The sequence below is a fragment of the Bacillus rossius genome, chromosome 3 (assembly GCF_032445375.1).
Source record: "Bacillus rossius redtenbacheri isolate Brsri chromosome 3, Brsri_v3, whole genome shotgun sequence".
NCBI lineage: Eukaryota > Metazoa > Arthropoda > Insecta > Phasmatodea > Bacillidae > Bacillus > Bacillus rossius.
In genome coordinates, this window is record NC_086332.1 from 73538529 (window position 1) to 73564275 (window position 25747).

Consider the following 25747-nt stretch of genomic DNA (forward strand, 5'->3'; position numbering starts at 1 on the left):
TCATGCGTTCTCAAGTTACAAATACACTTATAATACGAAACTCGGGTTCGAAATTAAACGCAGAATTCTCCAAAATAATGCCTAGCGTGATAAAGATTTAAGAAAATAGTGTTTTCTACTACTTTTCTTGACTCATATCACACGTAGTTTCCGCACCCGCCTTTATAATTCATTGCTATAGCAGTTACGTCGACTATTGACTCATTTCTACTTGCAGAGTGAAAGGTTAAACTATATAATGAAACGGCTCCGATAAGAGCGCAAAAGACTTTAAAAACAAATTATTGAATCCCGGCTTTGGACCTGATTTTCGACAAGGGATTTTAATTGAAATACTGCCGATCTTGTTAAAATTAACTAAACAATCGATATTAAATGTTTACTTTGGCTTTGTGAACTTTATATAGTTCGTGCCATCCGCCACGGATGCCAGAAACGTGGTTACACATTTCCTTTTTTTTTTTTCTTCACGAAATTACTTCTTCCAAATGCCGTGTACCGAGATCTAAGATGTTACACGTCAATAAATAAATATCTATTCAAAAATCTTAAGTCAACAACAAGGGGTCTGAACTGATAGATTGTCAATATCAACATGAGTCACTTCCTGTGTAGCTTCTTGTTCTAGATATTGTGAAAAGTCACCCTGCATCACCAAAAATACGACCTTCACAGAAATATCCGTAATATTTTCTCATGACTTGGATATGAGGAGGGGGGTGGGGGTGGATAACCATCTAATTATCCTCCACCCCGCCTTATTTTCGTCAGCCACGGACAGTACCGGTTAGATTGTTTTGACGTGAATACTTATTTAAAATTGCTTCCATAGGGGAAGGCAATTCAAAAAACGAATGATAACAAAATCGGGGGATACAGTTTGGTGTTGCAGCTATCATATCTATCATTTCAATCCAAAATTTAATTACACCACTGGTAAGCTAAAGGATCAAAGAATTCGTTACGCTAAGTGAGGACTGTGATGTATCGCGCGCGGTGGAGGGGGAAGCACCGCCATTTTGAGGTAATTTTGCTGCGTTTGAGATTTCCATTTCGTATAACTTTAGACTCGGAGAAGCTAAGACGTTCGTTTGAGTTTTAATCGTCAGCTCTCGACAAAATATATCGATTGCATATATAAAATATTGGTGTAAAATAGTTATAGTTAAAATATATGGTGTTAAAATACAAAACATGGAAATCCGAAGGACTTCTTAGAGTTCAAACATAATTATACAGGCATAAAATAGCGTATTTTATATTTTGTAAAGAAAAAAAATCACCTGTTACGTACACGTATTCACGTACAACACACGGCCGTGTTTATGACACAGCCACACCCCAATTGTTTTGATAACCGAGTTATGTAAAGGAATAAAGTTATTCTGCGTGGCAACCATTACACGGGAAGGACCGAGTGAGAATACATATGAAAGGCTGAACTATCTTTGTTTTCGAGATAGATTCGCTTCGAAGTGGTCGATTGTACAAACGTTTCACTCTGTGCTGCAGCAGGCATCTTCAGGGCTGTGAAGTTATCGGTTGCTTTCTCTAACCTGAAGATGCCTACTGCAAGGTAGAGGGAAATGTCGGTACTACTTCGATGCTTCTCAATCTCAAAAGTCAATATAGTTTATTAGACAATGACCACGAAAGCCTGCAATATTCTTTAAATGGAAAAATGTTGTTCTTTCAGGAAAAAAATTACATTTGGATTAAAGCGAATACTCTTAATGGTTATCACTCTAACCTGGAAACACAATACAACGGAAATTTTATATGTATTTTAGAATTAAAAAAGTTTAAGTGAGTAGTATACAAATGTATTTCCTAGATCTGGCTTCTGGCTGAGGTGCCGAGGTGCCGGTCCACCATCTTGGATTTGTGACGTCACGGCGGCAAAAATTCCTCAAAATTCCTCAAAAATGACTCAAAATGACTCAAAATTTCCCGTTTTAAGAAAAAATTTCCCGTTTTCGAGGGAAAAATTCCCGTTTCGAGGGAAAATTTCCCGTTTTATTCCTCAAAAATCCCAACGGCTAGAAATGTCCTGATAGAGGCTTAAGCATCCTTAACTCAAGCCTCAGTTAAGCCTCTATCAGGATGTGACCTTGACCTTTGACCTTGACCTTGACCTCGACGGCCATTTTGGATCCGCCATTTTGGATGACGTAATTTCGTTTTCTAGAAAATTCCGGTGATGTGTTTTCCGCCATTTTGAATTATGACGTCACCGTTGCAATTTCCGTTACGGCCGCCATCTTTAAGTTTTTTATTTATTATCCGATTTCAATGAAAAAATTTTTAAAATTTATTAAAAAATCCATTTAATAAAATTTTTAATAAAAAAAATTTAAAAAATATACTTTTACGACACGGAGTTCGGAGTCCTCGTTTCGAACCTGGTGAGGGCAAAAAAAAAATTAAAAATGGCGACCGATCCTTCCCCCTAGGTGGCTGCAGGCATACTGACTCCCACCACTTTTTTTCAAAGCATATAGATCGTCATCTAGTATGACGTCATGACCGCCATCTTGTCTGCGATGCTGGAAGCCATCATCATTGTATCGTCGGCTAGAGTGCACCAACGCCATGTTAGTTTAATTCTTACCCGCTAGAGTGCAGTAATCATTTATTACTAAGGTGTCCGCCATCTTGTCATTTGACCGCCATCTTGAAAATCCTCAATTATTTAGCTAGAAATTCGGGAAAAGTTCCAAAATTCATTAAATAAATCACTCATTAATTTACATATTGATTCGATCGACTAAGGTCCTTGGTACGATCTAGGACGATGCAAAAAAATTAAATATAACATCAATTTAACATAATAGTAACAGGTTCGAGGAATTAAACACCACAAGTTCTTTTACAAACATAATATTTATTACATAATTTCTATTCTACTACAGGATCATTTGCGAAAGCCAGCAATCTTATAATCATTTAGTTCCGCAGCGGTGTGAAATGACTAATTCTTAGCTCCAATCGGTTTATACTAGACAGAGTCCAGCCAAAACCTTTACAGACATAGTCCACCTCTTCTTGACAGAGTTTCTGGATACCGTTTTTAACAGTTTGCTTCACATCGTTAGAACTGTAAATTACTGCAGCCGATGTCTTGAATGCACACTTCTTCACTTTGTCATCGAACGGATATGGCTTTCCATATATACAGTCCAACCACAAGTTATATTTCAAAGGTCCGTTTGTTGCTACATCATCAGTAAGCTGATTGATTATCTTCTGTCTGATATCGTCAAGAAAATTACAAATGTCTTTCGACTCACCTAACGTATTTAAATAATAGTAGTCCTTCAATGTTCCACGAAATGCAGACTGCGCCAAGTAGAAACCATTATCGTTCACTTGTAATGCGCCGAACACAGTCTTAGGTTTATTTTCCTGTTCAGACGTCATACCAATCGGTTGCTGCACATCGGTTTTCTTGCTTGTACGCTCACGAGCCTTCAACCTAAACCGAGGAGTCGTAATTTCTGCAGGTAGTTCAGCAGTAGGCACACGGACTTCACCTTTACAGTTTTTCGCATGTCGACGCAAATTATCAATTCTAGTAAACCATTCATGACACTCATCACATCGAAACTTCATGCGAGATGGATTCTTCGTGCATTTGCTCCGCTCATGTCTTCGTGCATCATGAGCAAATGCGAACGACGTATCACAGTAGCTGCAAGGATACCGTGGTGATGAAGACGAACCTTTCAGACCCGATCCAGATACTGACGTTGCCGGAGTAGTACCATTTCCAGGCATTCTCTTATGCACATCGATGCATCGTTGTTGCGACGAAACCTTTACTTTCTGCCGCACAGCAGGACCTTTGCATGCCTTCATGTGCGTTTTCATATTATCTTTTCTGGCAAACTGCTTATGACATTTCTTACAAACAAACATTTTACGATATAGGTTCTTGACACATTCGCTCCTCTCGTGTCGCCGAGCATTGCTATTGTTTGAGAAAATCTTGTCGCAGTAACAGCACCGATGTTCGTTAGTTGTTGTCGATTCGGCATCCATTGAAGTCTCCATTGATGGCGAACCAGCGTTCGCCGAGTTTCCCTGTGCAGCCAGCACTAGCGGCATTAAAGTCTCTTCTGCTGGCGGTACCACGTCTGTTGAAGTCTCCTCCAGTGTTGGCATCGACGTTGCCAACGGGATCTGCTCCACCATCGTCGACGCTGACGTCAAGGTTCCCGCAGTCGATGGTACAATCTCCATCGAGTTCGTCGTTAAAGTCGGTAAAGATGCCATCGAGTTCGCAATAACAGGTAATTACGTGATTAATGCACCAGAAGAAACAAACTAGGTGATCCTTACACCGACGACGTCAGTAACAAACTGAGCGACCTGCTGTCTAAGACTCACTTATATACATGCACCGTATAGAATAATACGCTAGTCAAATCAAGAACCATTTACAATAATACTAGAGTCAAAACAACATTAAAAATAGAAGGACCATCAACGAAAAGGCAGCACATTTGGAAGCACCGACAACGAAAAGGCAGCACATTTGGAAGCACCGACAACGTAAAGGCAGCACATTTGGAAGCACCGACAACGTAAAGGCAGCACATTTGGAAGCACCGACAACGTAAAGGCAGCACATTTGGAAGCACCGACAACGAAAAGGCAGCACATTTGGAAGCACCGACAACGAAAAGGCAGCACATTTGGAAGCACCGACAACGAAAAGGCAGCACATTTGGAAGCACCGACAACGAAAAGGCAGCACATCTGGAAGCACCGACAACGTAAAGGCAACACATTTGGAAGCACCGACAACGAAAAGGCAGCACATTTGGAAGCACCGACAACGAAAAGGTAGCACATTTGGAAGCACCGACAACGAAAAGGCAGCACATTTGGAAGCACCGCCAACGAAAAGGCAGCACATTTTGGAAGCACCATCGAATAAGGAAGCACCGACAACGTAAAGGCAGCACATTTGGAAGCACCGACAACGTAAAGGCAGCACATTTGGAAGCACCGACAACGAAAAGGCAGCACATTTGGAAGCACCGACAACGAAAAGGCAGCACATTTGGAAGCACCGACAACGTAAAGGCAGCACATTTGGAAGCACCGACAACGAAAAGGCAGCACATTTGGAAGCACCGACAACGAAAAGGCAGCACATTTGGAAGCACCGACAACGAAAAGGCAGCACATTTGGAAGCACCGACAATGTAAAGGCAACACATTTGGAAGCACCGACAACGAAAAGGCAGCACATTTGGAAGCACCGACAACGAAAAGGCAGCACATTTGGAAGCACCGACAATGAAAAGGCAGCACATTTGGAAGCACCGCCAACGAAAAGGCAGCACATTTTGGATGCATCATCGAATAAGGAAGCACATTTGGAAGCTCCATCAACTAAAAAAGGCAAAAAGGAAGCACAAGTTACGAGATCTAAGTCTTAGTAAGAAATCATAATACAAGAAATAAAAACATTACATTCTTATAATTTAAATTATTTATTTTATTGCTTTACATTATACAAATGCAAGTAAAACAAGTCATTATTGTATGTAGCCAGCATTCCTCAGTTCCTTGAGTATGAAGGATATTTCTTTGATGCACGAATAGTTTCCTGCACAAAGCGAACCATGTAGAAGTCTTAGCCGGTCAACCAATATGTTTGGATCTTTCCATGATGTGTAATCATTCTCTTCTACCACCATCTTCCTTGCACCTTTATAATAAATATTATGATCTCTGGTGTCTTCCGTTTTACCACCAACCTCAGGGTAACTTTCATGTTTGAGACGGTGACCATCACAAGCTTGATCAGATTTATTTAATATATCACGTCGTTTCCATCGTTTCGGTCTCAGGACACCGACACATTCTTCGATCTTGGCAGCTTTAGGTGCTTCATCATAGTCTATGTCTTTGTCAACAGCCTCAGAGTCACTGTAACAATCACCGTAGAAGGAATCGTCTTCACCCAATTTACCGTAATAATTTGATGTTGATGATGTTGAAGTGTCTTCATCGTCTTCATGCTTCCTTTTTAGGAGTCCATCATTTTTACAAAGTAGGAAAGATCTACTTGAATTCGGCTGGAATATATTCTCACTTTTCACGTTAAGGATTCTTCCATTGTCTTCATTCTTCCATAAATCATCAACCTTCTTTAATTTAAGTTCTTTGTCGAGATCGGAAGAGCCAAGAAAATTATTGTCGTAATGCAGATCACTCTTCCTTAGGCTAGTAGATTCATCGTTGTCCTCTAGCTTGTACGCAGGCTTGGCGCTACAAGTTCTGCCATGTCTTTTTAGGCTCTCTCTCCACGTAAACGACTTGCTACATCGAACACAACTTATCATATTGCGCAGTGGATTTTTAACACAGTCATTCTTCTCGTGTTGTCTTTTATTCTTTCTCAAGATAAACTCTATACTGCAAAACTTACACCTATGTTCTTTCGATACAGCGTCAGATCCCAAATCGGAATTCATATTAGTTACTGAGACTAATGCCAGATACCAATTGAGTGTTTTAAATTAGATTCAATACTTAAATAGAAATTTTTTCATATTTCATCAGCGAGAATTAATATATCTCATGCAAAAGTACTTTAAGCATGTAGTTCTGCTTTTCAACAACAGATGTCGCCACATGTTGCTTGCAGGTAAATAATATTTAGTTCTTTTATGCGGGATGCGGGATGCTCACTAACGATCGTAAAAGAAGGATGGCTTCGCTAGACTCCAAGGAAAAGGAAGTTCGTCTTGCATGTTGGTGCTCCACAGATGTCTCATGGCGTAATATTAATTTGACTGAGTAATGATATTTGTTAATTCCACCTGATAAAAATATTGCAAGTTTTGATTTAGTAGCAGAAATTATTGAATTAAATGTAACTCCAAATAAAATGACATGTCTCATTAGACCAAAAAAATCCATGCAGAGAGCGGTTTCTCAGAATAGTCAGAAACACTTGAAGAAACCACAGGAATGATTGCAAGAACACGGGAAAAACCATCAAAATATTGTCAAGAATAATCAGGAGCACACAGAGAAAACCGCCATAATATTAACAATAATAATCGGAAGCACACGGAGAAAACCATCATAATATTGACCAAATTAATTGGAAGCACATAGAGAAAACCACAACATATTTTCTTTGATATCATAAAATTACAAGAAAAAATATTTAAAAATAAAAATAAATTAAAAAAAAAATTAAAAAAATAAAAAAATGCATAAATTTCTGGCTTGTACAAGAACTCTATCTTTGCTCAACAATGATAAGTTTACAAGCTAGCAGAAACTGTTTATGCATTTTTTTATTTTTTTAATTTTTTTTAAATTTATTTTTATTTTTAAATATTTTTTCTTGTAATTTTATGATATCAAAGAAAATATGTTGTGGTTTTCTCTGTGTGCTTCCAATTAATTTGGTAAATATTATGATGGTTTTCTCCGTGTGCTTCCGATTATTATTGTTAATATTATGGCGGTTTTCTCTGTGTGCTCCTGATTATTCTTGACAATATTTTGATGGTTTTTCCCGTGTTCTTGCAATCATTCCTGTGGTTTCTTCAAGTGTTTCTGACTATTCTGAGAAACCGCTCTCTGCATGGATTTTTTTGGTCTAATGAGACATGTCATTTTATTTGGAGTTACATTTAATTCGATAATTTCTGCTACTAAATCAAAACTTGCAATATTTTTATCAGGTGGAATTAACAAATATCATTACTCAGTCAAATTAATATTACGCCATGAGACATCTGTGGAGCACCAACATGCAAGACGAACTTCCTTTTCCTTGGAGTCTAGCGAAGCCATCCTTCTTTTACGATCGTTAGTGAGCATCCCGCATCCCGCATAAAAGAACTAAATATTATTTACCTGCAAGCAACATGTGGCGACATCTGTTGTTGAAAAGCAGAACTACATGCTTAAAGTACTTTTGCATGAGATATATTAATTCTCGCTGATGAAATATGAAAAAATTTCTATTTAAGTATTGAATCTAATTTAAAACACTCAATTGGTATCTGGCATTAGTCTCAGTAACTAATATGAATTCCGATTTGGGATCTGACGCTGTATCGAAAGAACATAGGTGTAAGTTTTGCAGTAAAGAGTTTATCTTGAGAAAGAATAAAAGACAACACGAGAAGAATGACTGTGTTAAAAATCCACTGCGCAATATGATAAGTTGTGTTCGATGTAGCAAGTCGTTTACGCGGAGAGAGAGCCTTAAAAGACATGGCAGAACTTGTAGCGCCAAGCCTGCGTACAAGCTAGAGGACAACGATGAATCTACTAGCCTAAGGAAGAGTGATCTGCATTACGACAATAATTTTCTTGGCTCTTCCGATCTCGTCAAAGAACTTAAATTGAAGAAGGTTGATGATTTATGGAAGAATGAAGACAATGGAAGAATCCTTAACGTGAAAAGTGAGAATATATTCCAGCCGAATTCAAGTAGATCTTTCCTACTTTGTAAAAATGATGGACTCCTAAAAAGGAAGCATGAAGACGATGAAGACACTTCAACATCATCAACATCGAATTATTACGGTAAATTGGGTGAAGACGATTCCTTCTACGGTGATTGTTACAGTGACTCTGAGGCTGTTGACAAAGACATAGACTATGATGAAGCACCTAAAGCTGCCAAGATCGAAGAATGTGTCGGTGTCCTGAGACCGAAACGATGGAAACGACGTGATATATTAAATAAATCTGATCAAGCTTGTGATGATCACCGTCTCAAACATGAAAGTTACCCTGAGGTTGGTGGTAAAACGGAAGACACCAGAGATCATAATATTTATTATAAAGGTGCAAGGAAGATGGTGGTAGAAGAGAATGATTACACATCATGGAAAGATCCAAACATATTGGTTGACCGGCTAAGACTTCTACATGGTTCGCTTTGTGCAGGAAACTATTCGTGCATCAAAGAAATATCCTTCATACTCAAGGAACTGAGGAATGCTGGCTACATACAATAATGACTTGTTTTACTTGCATTTGTATAATGTAAAGCAATAAAATAAATAATTTAAATTATAAGAATGTAATGTTTTTATTTCTTGTATTATGATTTCTTACTAAGACTTAGATCTCGTAACTTGTGCTTCCTTTTTGCCTTTTTTAGTTGATGGAGCTTCCAAATGTGCTTCCTTATTCGATGATGCATCCAAAATGTGCTGCCTTTTCGTTGGCGGTGCTTCCAAATGTGCTGCCTTTTCATTGTCGGTGCTTCCAAATGTGCTGCCTTTTCGTTGTCGGTGCTTCCAAATGTGCTGCCTTTTCGTTGTCGGTGCTTCCAAATGTGTTGCCTTTACATTGTCGGTGCTTCCAAATGTGCTGCCTTTTCGTTGTCGGTGCTTCCAAATGTGCTGCCTTTTCGTTGTCGGTGCTTCCAAATGTGCTGCCTTTTCGTTGTCGGTGCTTCCAAATGTGCTGCCTTTACGTTGTCGGTGCTTCCAAATGTGCTGCCTTTACGTTGTCGGTGCTTCCTTATTCGATGATGCTTCCAAAATGTGCTGCCTTTTCGTTGGCGGTGCTTCCAAATGTGCTGCCTTTTCGTTGTCGGTGCTTCCAAATGTGCTACCTTTTCGTTGTCGGTGCTTCCAAATGTGCTGCCTTTTCGTTGTCGGTGCTTCCAAATGTGCTGCCTTTACGTTGTCGGTGCTTCCAAATGTGCTGCCTTTTCGTTGTCGGTGCTTACAAATGTGCTGCCTTTTCGTTGGCGGTGCTTCCAAATGTGCTGCCTTTTCGTTGTCGGTGCTTCCAAATGTGCTGCCTTTTCGTTGTCGGTGCTTCCAAATGTGCTGCCTTTACGTTGTCGGTGCTTCCAAATGTGCTGCCTTTACGTTGTCGGTGCTTCCAAATGTGCTGCCTTTACGTTGTCGGTGCTTTCAAATGTGCTGCCTTTTCGTTGATGGTCCTTCTATTTTTAATGTTGTTTTGACTCTAGTATTATTGTAAATGGTTCTTGATTTGACTAGCGTATTATTCCATACGGTGCATGTATATAAGTGAGTCCTAGACAGCAGGTCGCTCAGTTTGTTACTGACGTCGTCGGTGTAAGGATCACCTAGTTTGTTTCTTCTGGTGCATTAATCACGTAATTACCTGTTATTGCGAACTCGATGGCATCTTTACCGACTTTAACGACGAACTCGATGGAGATTGTACCATCGACTGCGGGAACCTTGACGTCAGCGTCGACGATGGTGGAGCAGATCCCGTTGGCAACGTCGATGCCAACACTGGAGGAGACTTCAACAGATGTGGTACCGCCAGCAGAAGAGACTTTAATGCCGCTAGTGCTGGCTGCACAGGAAACTCGGCGAACGCTGGTTCGCCATCAATGGAGACTTCAATGGATGCCGAATCGACAACAACTAACGAACATCGGTGCTGTTACTGCGACAAGATTTTCTCAAACAATAGCAATGCTCGGCGACACGAGAGGAGCGAATGTGTCAAGAACCTATATCGTAAAATGTTTGTTTGTAAGAAATGTCATAAGCAGTTTGCCAGAAAAGATAATATGAAAACGCACATGAAGGCATGCAAAGGTCCTGCTGTGCGGCAGAAAGTAAAGGTTTCGTCGCAACAACGATGCATCGATGTGCATAAGAGAATGCCTGGAAATGGTACTACTCCGGCAACGTCAGTATCTGGATCGGGTCTGAAAGGTTCGTCTTCATCACCACGGTATCCTTGCAGCTACTGTGATACGTCGTTCGCATTTGCTCATGATGCACGAAGACATGAGCGGAGCAAATGCACGAAGAATCCATCTCGCATGAAGTTTCGATGTGATGAGTGTCATGAATGGTTTACTAGAATTGATAATTTGCGTCGACATGCGAAAAACTGTAAAGGTGAAGTCCGTGTGCCTACTGCTGAACTACCTGCAGAAATTTCGACTCCTCGGTTTAGGTTGAAGGCTCGTGAGCGTACAAGCAAGAAAACCGATGTGCAGCAACCGATTGGTATGACGTCTGAACAGGAAAATAAACCTAAGACTGTGTTCGGCGCATTACAAGTGAACGATAATGGTTTCTACTTGGCGCAGTCTGCATTTCGTGGAACATTGAAGGACTACTATTATTTAAATACGTTAGGTGAGTCGAAAGACATTTGTAATTTTCTTGACGATATCAGACAGAAGATAATCAATCAGCTTACTGATGATGTAGCAACAAACGGACCTTTGAAATATAACTTGTGGTTGGACTGTATATATGGAAAGCCATATCCGTTCGATGACAAAGTGAAGAAGTGTGCATTCAAGACATCGGCTGCAGTAATTTACAGTTCTAACGATGTGAAGCAAACTGTTAAAAACGGTATCCAGAAACTCTGTCAAGAAGAGGTGGACTATGTCTGTAAAGGTTTTGGCTGGACTCTGTCTAGTATAAACCGATTGGAGCTAAGAATTAGTCATTTCACACCGCTGCGGAACTAAATGATTATAAGATTGCTGGCTTTCGCAAATGATCCTGTAGTAGAATAGAAATTATGTAATCAATATTATGTTTGTAAAAGAACTTGTGGTGTTTAATTCCTCGAACCTGTTACTATTATGTTAAATTGATGTTATATTTAATTTTTTTGCATCGTCCTAGATCGTACCAAGGACCTTAGTCGATCGAATCAATATGTAAATTAATGAGTGATTTATTTAATGAATTTTGGAACTTTTCCCGAATTTCTAGCTAAATAATTGAGGATTTTCAAGATGGCGGTCAAATGACAAGATGGCGGACACCTTAGTAATAAATGATTACTGCACTCTAGCGGGTAAGAATTAAACTAACATGGCGTTGGTGCACTCTAGCCGACGATACAATGATGATGGCTTCCAGCATCGCAGACAAGATGGCGGTCATGACGTCATACTAGATGACGATCTATATGCTTTGAAAAAAAGTGGTGGGAGTCAGTATGCCTGCAGCCACCTAGGGGGAAGGATCGGTCGCCATTTTTAATTTTTTTTTTGCCCTCACCAGGTTCGAAACGAGGACTCCGAACTCCGTGTCGTAAAAGTATATTTTTTAAATTTTTTTTATTAAAAATTTTATTAAATGGATTTTTTAATAAATTTTAAAAATTTTTTCATTGAAATCGGATAATAAATAAAAAACTTAAAAATGGCGGCCGTAACGGAAATTGCAACGGTGACGTCATAATTCAAAATGGCGGAAAACACATCACCGGAATTTTCTAGAAAACGAAATGACGTCATCCAAAATGGCGGATCCAAAATGGCCGTCGAGGTCAAGGTCAAGGTCAAAGGTCAAGGTCACATCCTGATAGAGGCTTAACTGAGGCTTGAGTTAAGGATGCTTAAGCCTCTATCAGGACATTTCTAGCCGTTGGGATTTTTGAGGAATAAAACGGGAAATTTTCCCTCGAAACGGGAATTTTTCCCTCGAAAACGGGAAATTTTTTCTTAAAACGGGAAATTTTGAGTCATTTTGAGTCATTTTTGAGGAATTTTGAGGAATTTTTGCCGCCGTGACGTCACAAATCCAAGATGGTGGACCGGCACCTCGGCACCTCAGCCAGAAGCCAGATCTAGGAAATACATTTGTATACTACTTAAGTGTTTTACATAATATAAATAAAAAGTAAATACATATCTTTGTCTGTAATGTAGGTAAGCTAATATATGGAGAACTATTACCGTTATTTAGATGATCCTCTTTTTAAAAAATCATTACCTTACATTGTGATGAACCACATGTGGTATGGTGACATGGCAGAAGTTATTAATGAAAGCTACCTGAAAAATATACAGTAGTTTGATAACAATAATGATTATATAACTAAACTAGCTTTTTTATCACGAAAATAACATTATTTTAAATGCCTGAAATATATTTTAAACCAAAACTTTTATCCATTTATATTGTACTTAAACTATGAATTAAAAAACACACTTTATGTTAATTAATTTTTACATAAGAACTTAAGTAAATTTTACTTTAAATGGTTGTATTAATATTTAAGTAATTTAAAAATAATATATAAATAAAACATAATGCAAAACAAAGAAAACATACCTACAGTATTAAAGAACAAACTACATTTTATCATACAGACGGTACGCGATATTGACGTGTTCCAAACCTTAGATGTAACAGTATTATTTAAGATTATTATCCAACGAAATTTAATTTAAAAAAAAAATCTACAGTTCTCGAGTCACCAAGCAACACACATTGCATTTGGACAAGTTCCTCCCCCCCCCCCCCCTTTTTTCCCCGAAAGACTATATTTGTTGGTTTCGATTGCAGAGACTGCCCGTAAGTTAGTTTTGAAAAAAGTCGTTAGTTGTAGAAGAATAAAATTCTCGTTACAAAGTTGGTCTGGACGATGGTTAATCAGGAGAACTTGAGCCCTTCCTTCTCCGCGTGGAGAAATGCCTCACGCTGCGCCGGCCTCAGAGGGGCACGCCTGTGGAAATGAGGGCGTTGGGGGGATGGTGACCCCGCTGGTCCCGCTGCACTCGCACCCCTGGTTTAGCACGCGCTCCGCCGGGGAGGGCCAGGGACGCAGCGAGGTGCACGCACCGCCGCTCCGCGCGGTAACGCGTGAACGAGGCCCTCGAGCCGGAAGGGCAGAAGCAGCGACCGTGGCAGCATTGCCCTTCCCTGTCGACGGCGCTGGGCTCACCTCACTGGGAACGCCAGTTCTCAGCAACACGGCTACAACTCTGTCCTTCAGCCACCGTCAGCGTGCCTGATCTCTCGCACTCCAGAACAGAGGAAGCCTACACGATTCACGAATCCTTTCGCACAAGCCCGAATTGCCTCAGTGTTAACGTCGAGTTTTTTCCCCTTTCTTTTTAAAGGCCCCTCACACACGTTCAGTCCAGCTCCCAGTTCGGACTGCTCAGCCCGAACTGACGGTTTGGATTGAATTGAGGTCCTCTGCACACGATCAGTCCAGGTGCTCAGTTTGGACTGAACTGAAGCCTTCCCCGCGCACGATCAGTCTCATGGTTGCTGCTGGATGTATCGATTCATCGTAGACAATGGAATAAACTTTGCACGTTGCAATTGCACTTGCAATTTTAGCTAGAAAAAGGAAAATAAATAATGGAAAAATTAACCAAAGAGTATAAACAAATATGTCTGCCACAACACTCAAGCAGATGGATTGATTTTTTGAACTGACAGTTTGGACTGACGAGAGTTCGGACTGAGTACTCTCGAGCTCACACTCCGATTTGATGGGAAACCATCAGTTCGTCAGTCCATCAGTTCAGACTGATCAGTCCACCGTCCTTGCTCACACACGGCAGTTCCGACTGTTAAGTTCCGACTGATAAGTCCGAACTGACAGTTCAGAGAGGTGATGTGTGGGGGACATAATTTGAAAAAACGCGTGGGTTGAAAGCTGATAGAAGGCTGGGCACACACAGAGTCAGACAAGACACGAAGCCTAACATCGTCTTCTCGCGACAGCTTAAAATTGTTTTTTATTTAAGTTTTTTCTTCCCATGTTCTTGAAATCAATTTGTTGTGATACTCCTTCAAAAATGGATTATATACCTAATAGGTCTTTCCTACTAAACGTTCTAATCGATCTGCATCCCACTCCATAATGAGAAAAAAATGGGTTGTGACTGTGTGATGGACACGGTCGTGTGTTGTACGTGAATACGTGTACGTAACAGGTAATATTTTCTATACAAAATATAAATTACGCTATTTTATGTATGTTATAATCATGTTTGAACACTAAGAAGTCGCGTATAGGTCGACATTATATATTTTTGATTACATTATTTTTATTTTAACACCATAAATATTCACTGTAACTATTTTATACTAATGTTTTTTTACATGAAATCGAAAGATTTTGACGAGAGCTAACGATAGAAACCTAAACGAACGTCGTAGCTTCTCCGAGTCTAAAGTTATAATAAATGGAAATTTCGAAACGCAGCAAAATTACCTCAAAATGGCTGCCCTTCCCCCTCTCCCGAGCGCGATGAGTCACAGTTCTTACTTAGCGTTACGAATTCCTTGATCCTTTAGCTATCCAGTGGTGTAATTAAATTTTGGATGGAGATTATAGATATGTAGCTGCTTCACCAAACTGTACCCCTTGATTTTGTCATCATTCGTTTTTTGAATTGCCTCCCACTATGGAAGAAATTTTAAAAACGTATTCACGTCAAAATCAATTAAATACTTTACAAGTGAATATTTACTCAAATTAAACTAACTTAACTATTAAGTTATAAACGCACTGCCATAGAGTAAATAAGGATATGCACACTATGGCATGCCTTTGTTGACAGCTTTTTTTATAGTCGCGCATGCGAATAACACTGCAGCCATTAGACAGTCTGCTCGCGACGAAGTTGGAGCAATCATTCGATGTTGTCACCGTGTCCGATCGCGACAGGTTTGTGGAATAATGCTGCGTCTGATTCCGTGTGCACTGCTTTTTGTATATACGTGGAAGTCAACTTTTATCAGTCAGAATCGTGCCTCATTCTGTGTGTGCCCGGCCTAAAGGTATCGAGTGACTTTACAAATATACTTAAGTCATTCAAATCAGAAAAATATGCATTTGAAAATTGCAGAAAATATCTTCATTACGTCAATTGATCAGTATCACTACACGACAGATTATAATTTTAAGGTCCCTCTCATTTATTGAGGCAAGCTGTATGCGAGCACGATAGGGACTCACGCATGGTAGCGCCCGTTTCACAGGCAAGCGTTAAAACTGCTAATTACAACTGAAGTTCAACAAATCCCAAAATTACACGAAGGCAAGTAAGTATCCGGGAATGTGAAAAAGGATTTGTGAATCGTAGGTTTCCCCACTACAGTATCTTCAGCAGGAACTATTTAGTCTCTGAACCAAACGGCAAAAGTATAATTTCTCAGCAGCCCTCTGCAATATCAGCCTCCTCTGGATATAAAGGAATTATCGCCAGTGGTCTCAGCTGCTGGGTCATATCACCTTAACTTACCAAATTATGAAAATGGCTCCAGCTCGATACTTTGTGATTTTGTTTAAAATTTAACAGAATGCTTTCAGATGTCTTAAAGGAAGCTGAGAAAATTTTAGTGGCGTAACTTAAATGGTTACGGCACCAGAACCCAGTGTGTGGATGGCTGTGGAATGCTCTGAAGTGATTTAAGTAAATTCTGTCAATTTTGATGTCATACTTGTTGTGTACTTAAAAAAAGACAGCGTGTTGAATTTTGGCATTCTAGATTATATTTTTGTCAAAAATGTAGCAATATATTTTTTGAAATGGTGGCTTTGGTATATTTTTTACAGTTAGCTTCTGAATACTCAAAAAAATCTCTTCAAGTAAAATTTTAGTGATGTTTTGACTACATATATTTTAATGAAATGTTTTTTTTCAGGATTTGAAATTTTAAAATTATATGTAGCCTCTACATTGTTTTACAATGCTGTAGGAGCAACGTTCTGAAACATAATACATTTTTAATATCGACTTAAAATTATGACTAATTTCTGGAAGCAAATATCTAATAATGGGTACCATAGTTATTAACTTTATGGATCTTCTCATCCCGTCGTGGATACTTTACCTAGAGGCCCGCAGAAGCACTTTGAAGATGCTATAGGTACCTATACTCATTAATGCTGTGTGTTTAACTTTGAATCTCTGTTCCATAGCAGGAAGGCTCTAAATAGTTTAGGTTTCATCAGTCCAAACTGATTCTTATCTGCTTCTTGTGTGTGGCCGACTTTAACTGATGTGGGGGGAGGTGGTAAGGCTAGTGAAGGGCGTGAGGATTACAGCTGTCCTTCGCAAACCCTTCACTTGCCTTGATTCCTCCCCCCACACCAGTTAAACGTGCTTTCTCATATCAGTAGTAAGGACCTGTTCCGGCAAGTGGCGAGACACTAAACGTTTATGCTGCTGCAGCTACAACTTCCGCAGAGTGTTTTGGCTGAATATTCTTTCGGCCGCTTTTGTAAGAGTGCACATTGCAGGTCTCTCAAGAATGCACTTTAAATGTTAAAAACGCATTTAGCATTAATGAGTATACCAACAGCATCTACAAAGTACTTCTGCAGGCTCTAGGAAAAGGTTCCGCACGATGCCATGAAAAATGAAAATATCCACGAAGTTAATAACTAGCTCTTTCCAATGGCAATGATATTGGAGGGAACCCATTTTATATAATTTCTTCCAAAAATTAGTACAATAAGACATTAATTTTATGTAATAGTGAAAAAATATAATTTTATAGCGCAGCTACTACAGAATTGTTTAGCCACGTAGGCAATGTATAACATCTTAAATAGTATTTCCAGAAAAAAAATAGTTTCATTTAAACAATCCAGTAAAATTATGACTGAAATTTCAGTTGAAGAGATTTTTCGATAAATTTAATAAGTAAACTGTAAACAAATATACTGAAGCTAGCTTTTCAGATAGGGCATTTATGTATTCTTCACATAAATATGATCTATAAAGCCAAAATTCAGCACGTTGGTTTGCTTAAGTACAAAGCTGTATGACTTCAAACGTGACAGAGTTTACATAAATCACTTCTGTGTTGTCCACAGCCATCCACACTCTGGGTTCTGGTGCCGTAACCATTTTAGTCAATCAATTAAATTTTTGATTAGCTTCCTTTAAGACATCTAAAAGCATTCTGCCAAAGTTTTAACAAAATATCAGATGGTCGAGATGGTGCCATTTAATGAATTAACATGGATGGAATCACTCTGCTGAGAGTATAAAAGGGAATGCAGCACATTATGCAATGGCGCGGAAGCTTATGAAGGACCTTACAAATAGGCACATCAGCTAATTAATCTGTAGTATTAAACATAAACATTACTAACAAAACTATGAGTAATTATGTGAACTAATTAAAACATAACATTGAAATTTTTTCTTGCAATTAGTTATTTTACACGCAGATGTGCGTATTAATTAAAAGCAAAGTATTGGTAAGTCTATTAACGTGATCTAGATGGATAATAAATAATGACTTCTGATTTCCCTGTTAAAGGTTTATAAATAATATAGTTACTTTTAGTTTTGTATGCAAGTTTTCATTAATTGGTTAATAAATGCACTAGATGAAAAAATTACATTCTTTAAATGATTTTTCCAAGGAAAAAAAAAAATTTAGTAAATTACTTTGGACAGACGCCATTGCAGTATGACGTATGTACGAAGAATTTTATCAAGGCAAAATATTCTCAAAAAAATGTTCTGTTTATTTTGCACGTTCGCTGATGTTTTGTATGTTTATATTTTCAACTTGATTCTGGTGAGGTTTAGGAAAAAACCTTACACTTTGCTAGAAGTAAATAGTGTTGAGACTGATTTTAAAATTTCCCCTCGTGGAGAGAATAAAAATATCAGTCGAACGATAACAATGACCATCGTAGATATAATTGAAAAGATAGCGTCAAGAGCCTCTGAGGATGCAAGAAAGGACGCTAGCGATTCACCTTTTCACGAAAAGTATGCATCGGTGATTCTGTCAGGATCCTTGCAACTATTCGGGAAGTCAATAAAAATGTCCTCGCCATCTTGAAATCTCACAATTTCTTTATACTACTTGCAATAAAGTTTCCTAGATAAAGTTTTTTTTTGGTTTGACATGTCATAGGACTTGGCTTTGACGAGTTGTTGAAGTCAACACTTGTGAACTGGTGTGATTATCATGACAGTTGTAGTCACCCGAAGAAATAATAAGTTATTTCCTCACGGCGCTTACAGACTAGAGCCTGTTAGCAAATATGTAGTTACAACAATGCCTAGAAGGTCTGGGAGATATTATTTATACCTTTATATGCCAAAAATTGGTATAAATAGTTCAAAATTACACTGTTGGGAATTTCAGTAAATTTACGGAATTGTAACGAAGTATTTAAATTAAATACATGAAGTTATACGTAATTTCAAATAATTAAACCATTCGTAGAAACAAAGCCATATTTCTAATTCTGAGTTGTACGTTTCGTTCTAAACAAAGGTAAACGCAAACGTGGATATAAGAAGACTTTTATTGTTGTAGACTCAAACCAGTTTTTGAATGTTTTGTTAATACACCGAGGATATTAATTTGGATGCGTGTTCAAAGTAAGTGAGCTGAAGATCAGGGGCGTAACCAAGGGAAGGGGTTAAGGGGTTAAACCCCCCCCCCCACCCCTCTTAGCCCCAAATCTTTAATTAATTTCTTTTTCATCACTCAAATAAATTTCATAATAAAAATAATAAAATTTTTACCATTACAATATTTAAATTTAAGAACCGAAAACTGCTAAAATAGCACTATTTTACACCTTAAAATCCTAATTTTCCCGGGGGAGGACCCCCGGACCACCCCCCCGCTTTATTTCGGGGGGGGGGGGGGGGCATGCTTCTTAACACCCCCCCATACACAAATCCTGGCTACGCCACTGAACACGAATATCCCTTCTTCCTAAATACGAAGGTGTGAAAGATGTGAAAGTGCAAGACGGGCGAAGGGTCGCAGCGGCGCTACCGACCTTGATGAACTGGAAGGTGGCGATGGGCGGCAGGTGTCTCTTGTAGGGGTAGTAGAAGGAGCCGGCGCGGTGCGAGGGGTAGCGGCTGGTCACCTTGTACACCTCGCCCTGAGGCTCGGTGGGCCAGTTGGGGGCCGTGAAGGTGAAGCCGTTGTCGGTGCCAGCGTCCAGAGGGTCCGCCTGCAACAACACCGCCTCTCCGCTGCAGCTGGCTGGCCTGGGACTAGGGTTACCAGACACTGATAACAAAAAAGGAGGGCATTCACCTCGCAAAAGGAGGACATTTCACTAAAAAGGAGGACAATATATATATATTTTTTAAAAAGCCACGAATTAATTACAATGGAGTAAGATATTTTACAATGTTTTGGCATTTAATACAGTTTCAGTATAAAGAATCAAACAAACTACGCATATACAGCATATTAAAAACACGTGCTTCTGCATGTGCTGCTATCTGTAAGCTGTCATAGAACTACTTACTAGTGGGGTGACTCTGCGGACAGCGCATTAGCGCGCACCGCGCGCTTTACTCAGAGTGTAACTGCAGGAATTATCTCACTTTATAAAAAAGCCGGACATTTTGGAGCATTAAGGAAAATCCAGCCGGACGCAAAAAAATACATAAAAAGAAGGACAAATCCTCCTTTTGCCGGACGTCTGGTAACCCTACCTGGGACCCGTCTTTCTCTCACATCCCTGCTATAGTTTTTTTTTGGTGAAAAAATAGAATGCAAATTAATGGGTAAAGGAACAACTACATTGTAACTAGCAAGTAATTTGACATGCTGGTCTTGGATTTCAATCGGGTTTTTACTATTAGAAATCGGAATGACGTCACAAATATTTATAGGTTATGCCGCTACGAGACGCTAGCGTACCTATCTGTGTTTATAAACTTCGTCTATAAGCAACTGTAGCAGACATAGAGCGTGGTCGTGTTTTTTCCTTGGGCTGGTTTCGTGAGTGCGGCAGCGATAATTAGTATTTTTTCGAAATGATCTAGGTTAGTGATGACTCATATGGGGGCCCGTGGGACACATACGGCCCTTTAAAATAGTTCAAAAAGTAAATATTATCAGGTATACTGTATGTCCATAAAGAAATGTCCCAGTTTTAAATTTTAATAGTATCAACTGTAAGTTTTGTGGAGTGTTGGTTCAAGGTCACAATTAAAGAAGAACTCAAACAGTTATAGATAAACGCATGCTGAAGTCCTGCTTTGTTGTTTACTCGCTTGCATCGCCATCTATGTTGAAAGAATGACTCTTACCCCAATTAATATAGAAGGAACCTGTAAACTTTATTTGGCGCACAGGATGGAGCCTCTCCCCATCGGAATCTCTTTGTGCGAGAGTGGTTGAACGTCCATGTCCCTGACCGTTGGATTGGTCGTGATGGTCGAGACGACAGAGCTCTTTTTCGCTGGCCTCCACGTTCAACTGAAATAACAAATTGCGATTTTTTCCTTTGGGACTTTATAAAAGATCACATTTACGTTCCGCCACTACCTAATGATCTACCAGAGTTGAGACACAGAACTGAAGAGTCCATTGCTTCTATTACTCCAGACTTGTTAACCAAACTGTGCCGTATGTCTAAAGGTGCACTTAATGAAAATTTGTAAGAAAAAAACTAGGTTAGTTTACCTTAAATTTGATATATGATTTGTTGTAAATAGTCTAAATTAAACTGTTATCATATACAATTGAAACTGGAACATTATTTTATGAACATTCGGTACAATAGTGCATCAATATTCCTTGTTTGCACCTATGTAGATTAAATTAGTCAGCTGAGAGTTTTCAGAAGTAACAGTATTCTCAAATTAATACTCAAAAATGTTTTTTATTTTCAAGTAACTAATACATTATTTAATAACAATGATTATATATATATATTTTTAAATTTTTTATTAAAAATTTTAAATACATATTTTTCGTTATTTAATTACTTGCCAAATCTTTTATTTATTAGTCACTTTACAAAATATATAAGACATAATAATTGTTGTACATATTCAATATTTATTCGTATGTAACTTGCCCTCGGATTAGTATCAAAAGTGATATCTGGCATTCACAATGAGTAAATTATCTAGGCATTTACAAGGAATATGAGTGGCGTGAAGATCATTATCAATCATCATCATCCATCAATCATCATTATCATTATCAAGTACCTTAGCTAGTTTCTCATAATTACGAACACTTGCTTGACTTTTTTTTTGCCGCTGTTTGATTTCACTGAGTTAAGATAAGTTGAGAAAATTTGGAGACGAAACATAAATCGCACAGCGTTTCAGTGATGAATTTATGGGGGAGAGGAGGGAAGGACCTTTAAATGATGGTAACGACGAGAAAATAAAATAACCAACATTACGTGTGAGACCGAGCCTTAAACACAATGGCCTCCGTCACGAATCGGAAAAGTTCTGTCTTTGCAGCTAACACTCGGTGGGACCGCGGAAGAACCAATGATCTGGTTGGAACCAAAGGATTTTTCGGGTGCTCCGAGCCACGAAGCCGTCCAGGAAGTGGACCACAAAGCAAGGAATGTAAAGAGTGGCAATTCGGGAACTTTACGGTATTCAGAGGCAACCTAACAACCTAAAAGTCGTTAGCATTTCGAAAGTAAATGTTGGAAACTTGATTTTTTTGTGGTCGTTCGTTGCTAGGAATATTAACCATATTATGTTTAAGATTATTTATTTTGTAACACGGAACAACCAAAACACCACGTTAAAATCCTTTACTTTTATTTAAAACATTAAAATTGTCATAGCCGCATAGTGTAAGTATTTGAATAATAACCCCAGTTAATATTGAAAAAATTACACATGTGCACATGTCTACTATTCCCCAGTTATATTTTCGCTGAAAAGATGCCCTATTCTCTACAAATAAATTTTCTTGGAAGAGAAACTTTTATTACATAATTAACACGTGTTTCATGTTTACTGGAAATATAAACTATTCTGTTTCAACAGGCATGCTTATTTCACTGACACCAAAATAATTCAACATTGATAAAAATTATTCCAAAATGTATTTGCCATTACAATCAATACGCGACTCCTGTAATACACCATTACACAAATTCTGAAGAAAAAAAATTGGTTGTCTGTAAAGTCGGTTTACGGACGATAGTGACAACGTCATAACAAAACATTGATGAAATGATTGCATACTTTTATGAATAAAATTGAATCATTCTTATTTTAATAATAAAATAATAAATACTTGAAATTATACTAGTAATCAGATTTTTAAAATGCAAGAATAATAAAATTAACCTTTATTGCCGAAATTGTTGTTGTAATAAGCAATTAAAACCACATTAACTTTTCACTTCACTTTATAAACAGTCGACGAAACAATTCACGTGTAGATGACTTGTAATTAATTTTAAAAACTGGTGTATAGCTATAAAGTTTAAATATAATTATGAACAAGTTTTCATTTAAATAAACTGTAATCAAATATCTATCATGAATTATATGAATCACCATAATTTTTTAGTCAATTGTAACATAACCTATTATTACTGCACTCGCCAAAAGCGTAACCGAACACAGCGTAAACGGAACAATGAGCGTAACGGGACACAGCATAACGGAACAATGAGCGTAACGGGACACAGCGTAACGGAACAATGTGCGTAACGGGACACTTTTTCGTGCGTGCAGCTGGCGTTCATCGATTTATTAGACGTTGTCACGTCAAAAAAAATGTTTGCGAAAAGACTTTCTATTTATGTTATTATGGTTAAGAAATTTCTATAATTTCCTTGTATTTAAGAATTAATTTTTGAGGTTGGCATTTCTCAATCGCACAGTTTTTTAGTGGTCGTATCCAGCCTATACAGTCGCGTCCCCCTACAGCGGAGAAGGAAAGAAGGAGGAGGAAGGGAGAAGCAGTGGCACAATAGCAATACTGATAAGACAGGAAGGGAAGGAGGAAAGATTTGCAGGGTCGCCACCAACTTGCTTCATCCATCTTCTCCTCGTGCCAAGGAGAGCCGTTACGCGCGGCCAAGTATTCCCCCTCCCCCCTCCGCACAGTCCACGGCGGGACCCGACACAGCGGGGAAGCCTCAGAGTCATTGACCCCCGAGCAGTCACGAACATACACGATGTTGAAACTTCGCGGTCTAAATAATAATAAATATCCTGCCTACATTTGTACGATTTTAGAGTAGGCCTATTTTAAATGTCGTTAGCTAAGCATAATCAATCCTTCATTTGAGTTACGCCCACCTATTCGTGCGGAAACCTACCCTCTTGTGTAAAAAAAAGCGATCATGTTTTTATGTTTTCCGAAGCAGCACTAGGCCAACGACCATGTATCTGAAAAGACTGGAAACTCAACATTGTTTTTCTGTACCCGACTGAACAGGCATTTATGAATCTAGAACTGAAGTAACACGATCAAAAGCGCGTGACAATAGAATGTACTTAAAAAAATAAAAAGAGTCAACGGTTTTCTTAAGCTCGAACGGATTCACTAGATAACTATCAGTCTCGCATAGGAATGAATTAATAACAAACGCCTAGAGTTTTATTTACTTTCAGGATGCTCGATTAAATTTCAAAGTACCAATTGTTATTTTTTTATTATAAAAACAGTTTTTCTTTACAGTATGGACCATATTATAGGCTACTTGTTAGTTTAACTTTCTTCCGTTATTATAGAAACGATCAGGTGGTAAAGCACTATCGTAAAAAAACATATTTAACGAACAATAATATAAAATAATTATTTTACTACTATTTATTATTTAATTCCGTCAAAAACGTTTCAAATACTGTGCTATATATGGGTCTACAGAAGAACTAGATGGCGATAGTAGCTCTATCTATCGTGTTTATTTAAAACACTGGCTGGGTGCACATCGGGCTGTTCGAGTTGCCAGCCTCTGCACTGGCCGCCGATGGTGCTCGAGGATCAACGGAGAAGCGCGAATCTCAGTCCTCACGGCCACCGAGGGAGAGGGCGCAACGTGCACCGTTCCAACCAGATGGAATCTTGTCTTGGTCTCTGACGCCATTTCGGTCATTCCGTGTTCTTGTGAATACCACGTGTTACGATACATCTTGCGTTTTATGTTATTCCGCATATTTATGTCACCAGGTATTTGCTAAGTGTTGTCCGTCGGTGGTCTAAAGTATCGCAAGCGGCTATTAAGACACCTTTTACGAGTTCAGAATAAACGTTTAGTAAACATCTGGTAAAACGCATACACGTATCAAACGTTAAACTTCTTCGGCGTGAATAACCCTAGAGTTAACATGCATGCTAAAAGACTGCTTATGTAGACCGAGAAAATAATTTATGTCCAGCCTTCAATTTGGCAAATTAACTAAAGTATATGGGTAACATCAAAAGAGGACCCAACAAAGTGGTTATCATCATCGACGCCATGTACGATGTAACATAATTTCTCGGCTAATCGATTAGCCTATAAGTACACCTGAAGAAAACCCAAATTACAGGAACTGTGTTCGCTGGATTATATAAAAAAAAAAAAATAGGTACCATTAGTTGAAGCTGTTAGTTCAATATTACAAATATTAATGAACATAAGTTTTTCTTTTTAAATTTTGTTTGTCACACGAACTACTTTTCATTCGTTTGAGAAAAAAAAAGTGAGCGAGTATTCCAGTACTCGCCAATGATGCGTAACATCTAATCCATCGGATCACAAACTATGTTTTAACACAAGTATTTTACTACAACATCTATAACATTATTTAATTAATATTTTATATTATAAATTATTATTTCACAACGTATTCATAACGTGTTATAAAAGCCGCGTGGCAATGCGTTTCGCTGTTCAAGACTGCTGCTAGCGGAGCGGACAGCAAACAGCCGTGTCTTCTCTCTCTTCAAGCGCCATGGAAGTGTCTGTGCTCGCCGCCACGCCGCAGCACTAGCTTCATCCTGCTTCCTGTCACACATCTCCCTGGCAGTCACCAGATTACTCCCACCAAACACCGCACACCGAGAGCTAAGATATTACACACAAAAAAAAATCACTTTGCTACGTTTTAGATCTTGCGTTTGAACACAACTGGACGAAAAGCGCACGCGCATTGGACTTCATCTTGTTGAATTTCCGTCGCATGGCAATGCGCGCATTTCTTTATTTATGCTTATTCAAAGTTTCACCCTCATGGCACCTAAAGAAGTAATTAGAAGTTAGA

The 25747-nt window shown here is 38.7% G+C and overlaps 1 protein-coding gene across 1 annotated transcript in view; it reads right to left on the bottom strand.

The window, feature by feature from the left end:
* LOC134531320 (uncharacterized) overlaps nucleotides 1-25747 on the bottom strand; it is a 352845-nt gene that overhangs the window by 18779 nt on the left and 308319 nt on the right. Inside the window, exon 4 of the mRNA XM_063367015.1 lies at nucleotides 19540-19719. Coding sequence (XP_063223085.1) covers nucleotides 19540-19719 — 180 coding nt within the window. The remainder of the gene's footprint in view (nucleotides 1-19539; nucleotides 19720-25747) is intronic.